Source organism: Crinia signifera, chromosome 5 (genome assembly GCF_055691185.1).
Source record: "Crinia signifera chromosome 5, ASM5569118v1, whole genome shotgun sequence".
In the NCBI taxonomy this organism is placed as follows: domain Eukaryota; kingdom Metazoa; phylum Chordata; class Amphibia; order Anura; family Myobatrachidae; genus Crinia; species Crinia signifera.
Window position 1 is genome coordinate 12220852 of NC_139221.1, and position 12177 is coordinate 12233028.

Below are 12177 nucleotides of genomic sequence, written 5' to 3' on the forward strand. Positions count from 1 at the left end.
AGGGCCGTCAGCGACTCTTCGATCCTGGGCAGAGGGTACGCGTCCTTGTGGGTGACTGCGTTTAGCTTCCTGTAGTCGACACAGAAGCGAAGGCTGCCGTCCTTCTTCTTGACTATGACCAGCGGGGCGGCCCATGGGCTGTGACTCTCCTTGATCACACCGGCCTCCTGCATTTCCCCGAGCATGGTCCTCACTGGCTGGTACATGGCCGGTGGAAGCGGCCGGTGTCTTTCCTTAATGGGTGGGCTGGATCCGGTAGGAATATGGTGCTGCACCCCTTCTGCACGTCCGAAGTCGGCTGGGTGTTGGCTGAACGCGCTGGCATTCCGGCAGACGACCTGAAGGACGCCCTCACGCTGTTCTGTTGGGGTATTGGAGTCGCCAACCTGTATCTCCTTCCACCACGCAGTTTCAGTTGTGATCAGGCTCGACTGACCCACCACGGCTTCTGGTTGGGCTTTCGGCAAAGACTCTCCAAGGATATCCTGGAAATCAACCAGGACCACGTTCGCCACTGTGCAGTGTCGGAACAGCCGCACCGGATAGCTGTGCGGGTTCAGCACGCGGACGGGGACTCTCCCACGCTCTACTCTGGCTAACGTCCTGGCCACGGCAAAAGGCTGCTGTCCCTCGAGGTCACATGGTTCAATGACGGCATCATAGTCTCGCCCACCTGGGCCAATCCTGGCCTTGCACCAGATCACGTGTTCGGCATTGGGGCGCAGAAGGATGGGTTGTCGGTCGGTGATCCTCGCCTTGCCCACTTCCCCTTGTGAGTTGGTGAAGCGCTTGTGCCCTTCGATCAGGCGCACTGTCTGCTGCATGGCTCTTCGCTCCTTCGGGGCGGCAGCCCGCATCTCGATCCGGAGAGCTTCCACCAGCTCGTCTGGGCAATTCTTCAGGACGTTCATTCCCAGGATGACCGGGGGTAGATGTTCGTTGCAGGTGGACGTGACCAAGCAGCCCTGACGTTCTAGTCGGGCATTTCCAATGTTGAGATCTGCTTCCCAATAGCCGCTGAACTCAATTGGCTGTCCATTACTGGCCAGCAGACTAAGCCACGGGGTCGGGGGTGACACTATCTCTTCCTCTCTCCAATAGCGTTGAAACGCATCCAGTTGTATCGTTGTCACCTGGGACCCGGTGTCCAAGAGAGCTGCCATTTCCACTCCGTTCACCTTGATCTTCAAGTGGGGGCACTTGCCAACGAACTGCGGCCACCACTCTTGGGTTGGCGGACCTACTGGCGAGGTTCCTCCCGAGGGTCGGTCCCTGGCCTCGGGGTTGAGTCGTTTAAAGGCTGTTTGTCGCACTCTCGTTCGACATGCCCGCTGAGTTTACATCGGCGGCAGATGGGCCTTCCTTGGGCATCAAACTGGTCTGTGGAGCGCCTGCCCGACCTTCGTGGGATGTCCCACTGTCGCCTGCCTCTTCCGCCTGAGTCACGTTGCCATCCTCCTTGACGGGTTTCATTCTGTTCCTTTCGCATGTCCCGTAGCTCTCTCATCATTTCTGTGACTGCCGTGGTGAGGGTTTCCATTTGATTGGAAGTCGCCTGGGCTTGTTGTGTTACTGTGGGCTTGGTCTTTCTGGGTTCAAATCTTGGGAAGAACTGGGCTTGTTCCACCTCATCATCCTCCATTCCCGCTGACGCAGCTCCACCTTCTTCATCGACATTCTGATTTAACCCCAGGATGGTCAAGGTGGTTTCTTTAAACTCCGGGAAGGTGCAGTCGGGTTTCTGTCGCCTCCACATTCTCAGCTGTGACCTAATTGCCTCTCCTCGGGCTCCTTCAATGAAAATGTCGATCAGCGTCTCATCCACTGGAGTAACGTCTTGTGGGGTTCTCGCTTGAATGGCCCGCATCGCTTCCTGCAGTCCTATGGCGAAGTCCCGCAGGGTCTCTTGAGGCTGCTGTTTCCGAGCATACAGTCGCCGTTTCAATTCTGCAGCGGATTGTGCGTTGAAGATGCCGGCCAGCTTCTTCAGTATGCCGTCAGCTGACTTCCTTTCCTCCGCCGACCACGACCGGACCTCTCGTCGCGCCGCCCCTTTCAGCTGTCCAATTACCATTCCCGCCTTCTGTTCTTCGCTGGGGCTGTACATCAGGAATGTGTTCATTAACCCCTCCTTGAACTCTCTGAAGGAGCTGGTTCCAGGCGTGCGGGAGTCTCCGGAGTATGTTGGCATCCACGGTGCCCCAAAGAAGTAGGGCATGGTGATTTGAGCCGCTGGAGCCATCGGTGTATCTGGCAGCCTTCTCCTGCCTTGTACTTGTTCTGCCGGCTGTTGCTGATTAGGTTGTTGCTGGTCGAGCTGTTGCTGATCGACCTGCTGTTGGTTTCCTGCGTCCGCTGCGTTCTGTGGCTGCAACATCTTCACCGTTTACAGGGGTCTTTGACAATCCTGTTCGTAGACGCCAAGTTGTGGTAGGCGCCCCTGTAAACGATTAGATGAGAGCGTACCTGGATCAGACGACGGCTATACACTCTGGAGTCTTCACGGCCCTTTCTGCTGATGAGGACGCACCTGTGGCAGGGGATGGAACACCCGGGAGAGAACCCACCAAAAGCACAAAACAACCACAGCTGGCAGCAACTGATATTTATTAAATGGAAAAATAATGCACGGTTGCTGCGCTTTGCTCAATGAAATATAATAACATCACAGTTACAGTAATAACGGCACAAATGAATGAATAAATAAATATCCCTGCAAAACAGACTAGGAACCAATGACCACCTCAGTCCGTATCAAAGGACAGACTGCCTTGGCCATGAGCAATTCTACATACGGTACCGTAGCACTAACTTGTACCCTAAATGGCAATTGGGCATCAAGTGACAATCAGCACAAACAACACAGTAAAAACAAAGACAAAACAAATCACTTCACAAATTGTTATTGTAGTGAAAGAACACTATACTACTTCCATGAAAAGTGTCCACAAGATGGCGTCATGCACTCTTATATGGGCAGGTTACCCTACAGTCCAGGATAAGGATACTGTCCCGGAGTCTAAACAAAGGTCCCACGGCGGAAACTCCTCAGGATAACTGGTAGGCCTACCTTAGTGTGCACACTATCAAGTAGGACTCAGAACAGATTAACAATCCCTTAACAGGGTACAGGCGGGTTCCCTTTGCCAGGGGCAACCCCCTGCTAGCACTGAGGCAACTTGTGGTTAAAAGTGAGCTTCTCACCGCAGTAGCCTCTGCAATGGGTTCTGTGGCACTGCAGGTAATGGACTGGGCCAGTAGCACAAACACAGGCCCCTTATCTGGGCCCTGAGGTAGGTACCAGTGGCAGGGTGGACGGCTTTCCTGGGAGCCTTGGGCAGGAGGGTGCAGATTGGCCAAATGGGTCCCAGGGGCTGGAGTGTCTGGGGTGTAGTCAGGACTATAGGGTACCTGTATCAGCTGCCGCTGCCAGCTCCTGCTGGTCCCGATTCTGGCTCCTTTTCTCCTGGCTGCTGCTGCGGTCCCTTCAGTGTGCAGTGGCCTGGATCCTCCACTGCCTGCTTCGGTCCAGGCCTCCTTCCCTGAACAGCCGCCGGGTGTCAAACGGATCCAAGGGTCCCAGGCTGGACCCAAGGCTCCTGGCGCTGGGCGTCGCTCTGTTGCCGGCCGGGGGACGCCGCCTGTCAATCACCGCCGGGTACTCAGATGCGGCGCTGAAGTGCGGCGGGGTCTGGCGTCAGGTGGATGCGCCGGCTCTTCCGTCAGTCTGTCTCCGGCTGCGCTGCTGAACACCCGCTGTAGCACGCTGTCAGTCACGCTGCTCCGCTCCCAGGTCAGTCACGCTTTTCCTCCTTCTTCAGCACGCCTCCTGCGCTGTCACCAGGCTCTCTCCTCCGCTGGCCCCTCCACAGAACGCCCGCTGTGCAACGCTCTGCAGACCAGGTCAGTCTCCCTCCTGCACGCTTCCTCTTGTACCCAGACCACGGGGGGCACCTTTTGACCTCTCCTCTTCGCGCCGCTCAGCCAGCCAATCAGGAGCAAGACAGGCTCCTTTCACGTGCACCGGAGCTGGGGCACTCACTGGGCTTGTTAACCCCCTCCACACCGGCTAGGCAGTAAAGGGGTTTTACAGGTAGCATGGGCCACCATTTGCTGGGTCCCCTGAGACCGAGGAGACACAAGGGGCACCATTGCAGTAGGGTGCCACAAACTACTATGCAAAGAAAACCATAACTCATAATATTCTCTATATTATAACCTCTAAACTACCAGCAAAGGCCGTGGGGTAATTCCTGTAGGTCGGACTTTAATGTAGAATTCTTATTTTTAGAAACACTTTCATATCCAACTGAGTGGCCTGAAGATGTTATTTGGCCCCATCATCCATCTGAACAAGGGCCATCCCGGGGGGTCGGGTGGGTCTAGGTGGTGAGTATATGCGAGTGGGTCAGTCCCAGCATCTGCAGAGTAGGTATATTTGGGGCAGTGCACACCTGTGCATTAGTTCAAGGTGAAAATCACCCTTGGGTTGGGTTGTTGCAGTGAGTAATGAGACCGGTGCTTTCATACCTGTAACAGCTGTATTAGGGGACTGGTGAAACGTGGGGTCCACCTACAATCGCTATATGTCTGCAGGGATAGAATGACCAGACATCGGTTCATGGAACCCATCGGCAGCTTAGACAGATGCTATTAAATTGGCAAGATATGCTAGATACGCCTGGTTTAGCATCACAGTGTAATTCCAATTGGCATTTTAAAATTATCGCTCAAAGCCGCAGATGTCCGGTGGATTTGATAGGATGACATTGCGGTCAATCTACCACAATGTGTGCGCCCATTGGCTGACTGTGCTGAATGTTCTCAATGCCAAACGGCTGAATCTTTGTAGTTTGTTCCCACATCAGTCCCACAGGGATCCACAGTGTCAGGGCGCGGACAGTGGGTGGGATGCTCTAAACGACAGTGCGGTAAAAACCCTGTTTTCGGATGCACTAAAGCCCCTCTGCCGGGGCAGGACTGCGGAGGGAAACGCCAGCTTTTGCTGGTGATAGCCTAGGGAAGCCTCTGGCCTTCTCTCCGCAGCTTTGTGTGAGGGATCCGTAACGGATTCCTCCCAGCATGCCCTGCGGCCATCTCCATCACTCCAGCGCCATAGTCACATCAAAAGGCCAGCTCTTGTCGCAGGAGCTGTCCTTTGCGTTACTAATGTTAGTACATATGCGATTAGTATGGGTGCGGTAGCCGGTGATGTGTGGCGGAAGGGCGTTGGATATTAGGACATCCCTCTCAGTGTCTTTTGCCGCAGTCACATATGTTACTTTATGTTAATGGACGGTGCGATGTACCAAGCACCGGTGGTACATCCTGACGCCCATCGCGTCAATGCTCATTGCAATTTTAACTAAATAATTGGTGAGCAACACAAAGGGCAGCTCTCACGAATAGATCTGTCCCTTACTATCCCCGCAGCTGCTTGGACTTTCTCATTTCTAATGGGGAAGTAGTCCAACTGCACAGAGTAGCTGCCGGCCGGGGGGCATGATGGGAGCGATCCGTGTTGGATCCCTCACACAACAGTGCTGAGAAGAGAACCCATAAGCTACAGCTGGCGTAACCCCCCCCCCCCCCCCACATTGAAGCCTCACCTGGAGGGACTTTAGTGAATTTGAAAATGCAGTAAAAACCCACAAAGACCCCCCGATGCAATACAGATACATGCTCAGATAAAAAATACATGGTTCCACTGCGTAAGACATCACCGCTGTGGCCTCCGAATCAGCCCCATCATTTGTTTAGGTTCACTAAATATAGCACATTTTATTTTCAGCGCAAATACCGAGCACCAAATCCTCATTGGGGGTTATTGGCGCTCGCGCCGCCCCCTGATAAGACGCGGTTCACTCTGACACACAACAAGCCACAATATTGTGTTATTAGAGTGAGACACAACTCACAAGCCAACCGCATAATGAGCCCCCTCTGCGCCAGAAGCTATGAATAATATATAGCCAGCACAGATAGCGCAGTGATTCCCCAGGAACAGAATTACCCAGATGTTATTTTAGCGTTTCCAGCCAGAGAACTGGATCAGTAGGCCACGCACTCCTAAACAAAGCAGCACCTCTTATCCGGATGTGTACCAGCCAGCAAAAATACGGCATAAGCCCCCAGTCCCGCTGCAGAACACTACAGCCCTCAAATCATAATAAAACCAGATTGTGAGGTTCCGCCAAATACCATTGTGTGTTCAGCTCAAAAACTTGAAAGTTTGCAAAGTTTCTCCTGAGATTGCCCTATTAGGCTGACATGCCGGGGATATAAAGTCAGTTTTATGTAGGCAAACAGATGGGACTAGTCATCTGTGCAGCTCGAGGAGGCAGGATCCGCTGAGATCACATCAAATCCATTCTTTCCAGGACAGTAAATCACATTTATCATTATGGAGAACAGGCGGATTACAGCATCGCTATGTCTGATGTACCCCGAGCTGCAGCATCTTCCAAATCCAGCACTTGTGCTATATTTAGTCAACAAAGGATATGGGGCTGCTGTCAGTACAGTGTCGGCGTTATAGAGTTGCCTGGCTGACAGTATTCACCCCTGCTCTGCCGACTGGTTCTTTATTGATATTTTATTGATATATCGCCACCAATTATGCAGCGCTGTACTGAGCATCTTTGTCACGCACATCAGTCACTGTAATTGGCAGATGCTGGGATGTTGCAGGAGGCTGCCACACATGTGTGTAAATTTGCACCCGTGAGCCATAGTTACAGGCACGAGTGGTCGCAGCCGGGTGCAGCGATTCGCCGCCGCGATTCATCTGCGAGTGAAGATGCATCGTAGCGATGATGATGCTGCGACATCAAATGATTTCTCTGCTCTTCGGAAATAAAAGTCAAACTATACTGACCTTTATATCCTTCGGTGTCCGCCGAGGAGGGGGCGGGAGCTGACGTCATGTGATGTCAGCCTCCCGCCTCTGGCAGGTATCGGCCGGCTCGAGTTCCCAGGGGAATGCTCAGCGTTGTCATGGGGATGCCCATAAATCACTGGGCCTTCCCATGCTCTGGCCGATGTCCGCCCCCTGAGGAAAGCACCCGCCATGTGCCGCTGATGGTCCAATTCCGATTCATCTTATGTGCCGCACACAATACCTTCAGGCTGTGATCTCGCACAGACGCAGTGTCTGCTGGCGCACATGCACAGATAGTGCAATGGTTACACCATTGATGGCGTCACACAGAATAGTTGGCTGCCATCGATGGTTTGTGTAACCATCACCATCAATAATAATCATTAATGAAGGCCACACTGATAGCATCCGCTAGTACTGTATACACTGGGAGGCGGGTACAGTGGACACGAGCAGCTTCTAGTGAGGTAATAGGGGTGGGGCAATATGCTGTCACACTGTGATTGGCTACATGATGCATCAATCAGAAAATCAGTGCATTGCTGTGCTGGGTGTGGTGGGAGGAGACTGTGTGGCATTGCCATAGTGACCAGTTGGTGCTGAGCCCAGGCTGTTGAACTGCCATACTGGTACTGGTGGCCTTCATACTTGGGCACCCCCCCCCCCCTCCTGTAGCCACCCTTGTTTTGAGTGCATCTTGCCACAAAGTACATATTTGTGTGTTTTTTTCTTTTTTTGGGGGGGGAAGGGGGGGGATAGGCCACCCCCCAGGGCCTGCAGCACCAGTGGTGTCTTCCCTCATTCTAACCTGGGGAGATAGTGGCCTTAAATCTGTTTTGTATGGCTGTCTCCCCCCAGGACATCCATCGTCTACACCTGGAGGATGGCAGCCTTTAGGTTCCTTTGCATGGCTGCCGCCCATCCAAGATTTCCTCTGCGTCTTCTGTCTACAGGGGGCTCTTCCTCGCTCCTCCCGTGTCGCCAGACTGACCCCCCTCCCCCCAGCCCCCCTAGTATGATTGGCTCACTGTGGACTTCTTGTTTTTTTACATACTGTATTGTACCATTGCACCGTTTTTGAACAGGTAAACACCATGCAATGCCAAACTCCTGGTAAGAGCTCCAGTCCCACCACCAATACAGTATACCCACATCATACCTCTACTATGCCCATGGTCACTGCCACCATGACCACAGTCATGCCTATAGCATATTGCAGCAGTAGTGGATGGTACTGGGATTCGGGGGGGATTCCTCATCTCCAACATGCTGATTGTGTGTTATACTGGAATGGGATTATACGTGTTTGCCGATCATGTTAATGTCGAATTTATGTTACATTCGACCTAAAAGGTTTCGATGTAATGTTACTGTCGACCTATGGAGTGTCTGTGAAGTGGTGGCGACCTAAGTTCGTTCGATCTTCCCGTGATCGACCAAATGACCGTATACCGTCATGAATGGGTGCAACAAGAGAGCAGTAAGATGTTAACCTATTAACGGTCGACCTTGTGTACGGCGACCTAAATGAGTTCAACTTATAAACGGTCGACCTTGCACTCGTCGTTGAAATAGCGTTCGATCTAATGCGGGTCGATGTTACGTGTGTCGACCTAGTTGTTGTCGATGTAAGTACTGTCGATTTATTGTTTGTTCGATATTCTGTGTTTCGACCTAGTAGTTGTCGCTGTAAGTACGTTCGATGTAATGCGGTTCGATCTTTGGTGTGTCGACCTAGTTGTTGTCGATATAAGTATTGTCGATGTATTAGATGTTCAGTGTTTCGACCTATAAGTTGTCGATGTTAGACCGTTCGATCGTACGTGTGTCGACCTAGTTGAAGTCGATGTAAGTATAGTCGATGTATGGTATGGTCGGTGTTCTATGTTTGCCGATCATGTTAATGTCGAACTTATGTTACATTCGACCTAAAAGGTTTCGATGTAATGTTACTGTCGACCTATGAAGTGTCTGTGAAGTGGTGGCGACCTAAGTTCGTTCAATCTTCCCGTGATCGACCAAATGACCGTATACCGTTGTACTGCTGGTAAGGTGGTCGCTTAATAAGCATCTTCAAAAACCAGGCGAACCCAACATGCGACCGGAATCGGAGGTAGGGATCGGATGGCAGAGGGTACACGCCAACATCAGACAGGTCTATTGGTAGTCAAATCTGCTAAGAATTGAGCAAGTGGGCACCCAGCTTACATCCTTTCTCTTATCTCCTGAATGAGCAGCAGACCAGAGCAGGTGTGAGCAGGTGCAATCTGTGCAGTGACCACGGGTCCCTATCAGTCTCTTGCCTGATTGTTCGTCCTGCACTAGAGGAGAAAATCTATTTCCTCTGATTTAGATACATTTGGCTCCTAAATGCAATAAACGTAAGTGATGCCCCAGTGACCATCTCACTGAGTCTTCTGTTATCCAGGAAGGTTGCTTATCACATTATATCTACATAAGTATAACTGAACAATGTTTGCGTGCGTGCGTGCGTGCGTGCGTTTGTTTGTGTGTGGATGTTCCGCGATGACTCTCAAATGCTTTAACTAATTGTCTTTTCACACTACCTTATCCATCTTAAGGGACAATCTAAGTTGGAAGATGGGTTTAATCGGACGACCCCTTAGGGTTCTGACATAAGGGTCCATGCCATTTCTGTTGTTTTCATGCATTGTGATACTGTATGTCGTTGGAAAGCTTATGGACTTTCTGAATACAACTAGGGCCGCTGAAAGCGCAGCCAGGCCCAGGTAAAAAAAGGGGCATGACCAATGGGAGGGAGTGTGGACAAATTTATCAGGGCAGGTTTGTCCTGCCCCAGAAATACTCACAACAGAAGGGGCAGCCGCTGCCCTCTGCAGCAGCCCCTGCACCCCTGTGGCTGCAGTAGCCATTTTCGGCTGTTTGCGGCCGTTTGGGGCCGGTGGGGGGGGCTCGGGAGCGCTTGGGTGTTCGGACGCTCAGCCATTTGCCTGTTCGGACATTTCTGTCTTTGAACATCCCCTAGCGGCTTTGATTCTCCCTGAGCGGCAATGGAGGAAGTGATGATCGTCAACGGCGGGGTTATCAGCGACAGAGGGCATAGTGGCATGCCTGGAAATTTCTCGGGAGAGCCCGCTTCTGCAGCACCGCTCAGCCTGAGAAATTTCCGGCCATACCACCGAAGGGGTTAAAGGCCTAAAAGGGCCCATTCATTGAAAAACATTTTCCCTTTACGAAACTTTTGAGAATTGCTTATGCATAAACTTTCGCCCGCCTGTGGGACTAGTCATATACAGCATAGTGCAACCTAAAGGTGAAAGCTGCACCTGTTCCTCCTGTCAGCGCCAACTCACAGTCCTCAGTAACAGGCCAATTACATACTCTGCGCCCAGAGACCGTGGCAGTGTCACTTTCCTTAGTAATTATTTATAGCGCTCATTATGCAATGTGCGTGTGTGTATGTGTGTGTATAGGGGATGGGTATTGTATTGAGTATTTGTGTTATATTAATGCAAATACAGAATAATGCTAATCTCTGAGGAGTTAATGAGCAGGTTACGGGTTTTTTTGTGCTTGGAAAATGCTACAATTTAACAAACTCGTACAATAAAATGAGTTACAAGAGTGTAATGTCCAACCTGTGACCACTAGATGGCAGTAGGATACATACATAGATCTGTGCTCCCCATACATGGGATTGTGCGCTGATTCCTGCCTAATCTGTACTGGATAACAGCTGAGATTCGCTTTCGCTGCGTAAAAAAAAAATATTAGACACAGGGGAGGAAATTTACTAAGATCAATGCGTATGAAAGCACCAATTCCATCTTAGTTACGTCCAGGATCCGGCATCTGACAAATTTACAATCAGCCGGTTTGTTACCTGTATGACATTGTGTATGGCATACAATGCCATACAATGCGATGCGATTAAAAACTGTATAAGCACCCTAATGGGTGCTTACAATGTGAAATGCACCCCCACGCCCCCCCCCCCCCCACTATAAACGTGAACCCGAAGCGTGGCGAGCGCAGCGAGCCCACGAGGGGCGGCGGTACGCGTCCTCCGACCTTTTCATACCCCCACTATCCACGTCGGCGTGGAGTTGAGAATAGAAAGTGTGGCGAGCACAGCGAGCCACCGAGCCCGAAGCGTGGCGAGCGCAGCGAGCCCCGCGAGGGGCGTCGGATACCTTCACAGGTATCGGCGTCCCCTCGCGGGCTTCACAGGTATCGGCGTCCCCTCGCGGGCTTCACAGGTATCCGCGTCCCCTCGCGGGGCTCGCTGCGCTCGCCACACTTTCTATTCTCAGCTCCACGCCGACGTGGATAGTGGGGGTATGAAAAGGTCGGAGGACGCGTACCGCCACCCCTCGCGGGCTCGCTGCGCTCGCCACGGTTCGGGTTCACGTTTATAGTGGGGGGGTGGAGTGGGGGTGCATTTAACATTGTAAGCACCCATTTGGGTGCTTAAAAGCACCCTTTAGGGTGGTTATACAATGTTTCATCGCATAGGGGGCAAAAATTGTGTCGCATCGCATCGCATGCCATCGGGTGCATGGCATGCGATGCGATGGGATAAAAACATTGCGCAATGTACATCGGGGGCGCCGCTATAATACACAAGCACCCTGTTTTCTATTCTATAACTCACCAGAATTTGCTGCGCTATATTAGAAACTGTAAATAAATAATAGGAAAGTCCCAGCATGTGAGGCATTAATGGACCTGCTGGGACTTGTAGTCCCACTACAGAACCAATACTCCAATAAAATACACATAATAAAGTAAAACTTTATTACATACACCATACATACATGCATACATACATACACCATACATACATGCATGCATACATACATACATACATACACCATACATACATGCATACATACATACACCATACATACATGCATACATACATACATACACCATACATACATGCATACATACATACACCATACATACATGCATACATACATACACCATACATACATGCATACATACATACACCATACATACATGCATACATACATACACCATACATACATACATGCATACATACATACACCATACATACATGCATACATACATACACCATACATACATGCATACATACATACATACATACATACACCATATATACATGCATACATATATACACCATACATACATGCATACATACATACACCATACATACATGCACCATACATACATGCATACATACATACACCATACATACATGCATACATACATACACCATACATACATGCATACATACATACACCATACATACATACATGCATACATACATA

General features: G+C 50.8%; 1 protein-coding gene across 2 annotated transcripts in view; it reads left to right on the plus strand.

Annotated features, from left to right (window-relative positions):
* The window catches only part of TMIE (transmembrane inner ear), a 136753-nt gene that overhangs the window by 40995 nt on the left and 83581 nt on the right, over positions 1-12177 (plus strand). Inside the window, exon 1 of one of the 2 annotated variants that reach the window (XM_083186689.1) lies at positions 7209-7347. The exons of the other annotated variant lie outside the window; for it this stretch is intronic. Within the exon in view, the coding sequence (XP_083042815.1) occupies positions 7267-7347 (81 nt within the window). The 5' untranslated portion in view covers positions 7209-7266. Of the gene's footprint in view, positions 1-7208; positions 7348-12177 lie in introns of those variants that run through there. 2 annotated transcript variants of the gene reach the window in all.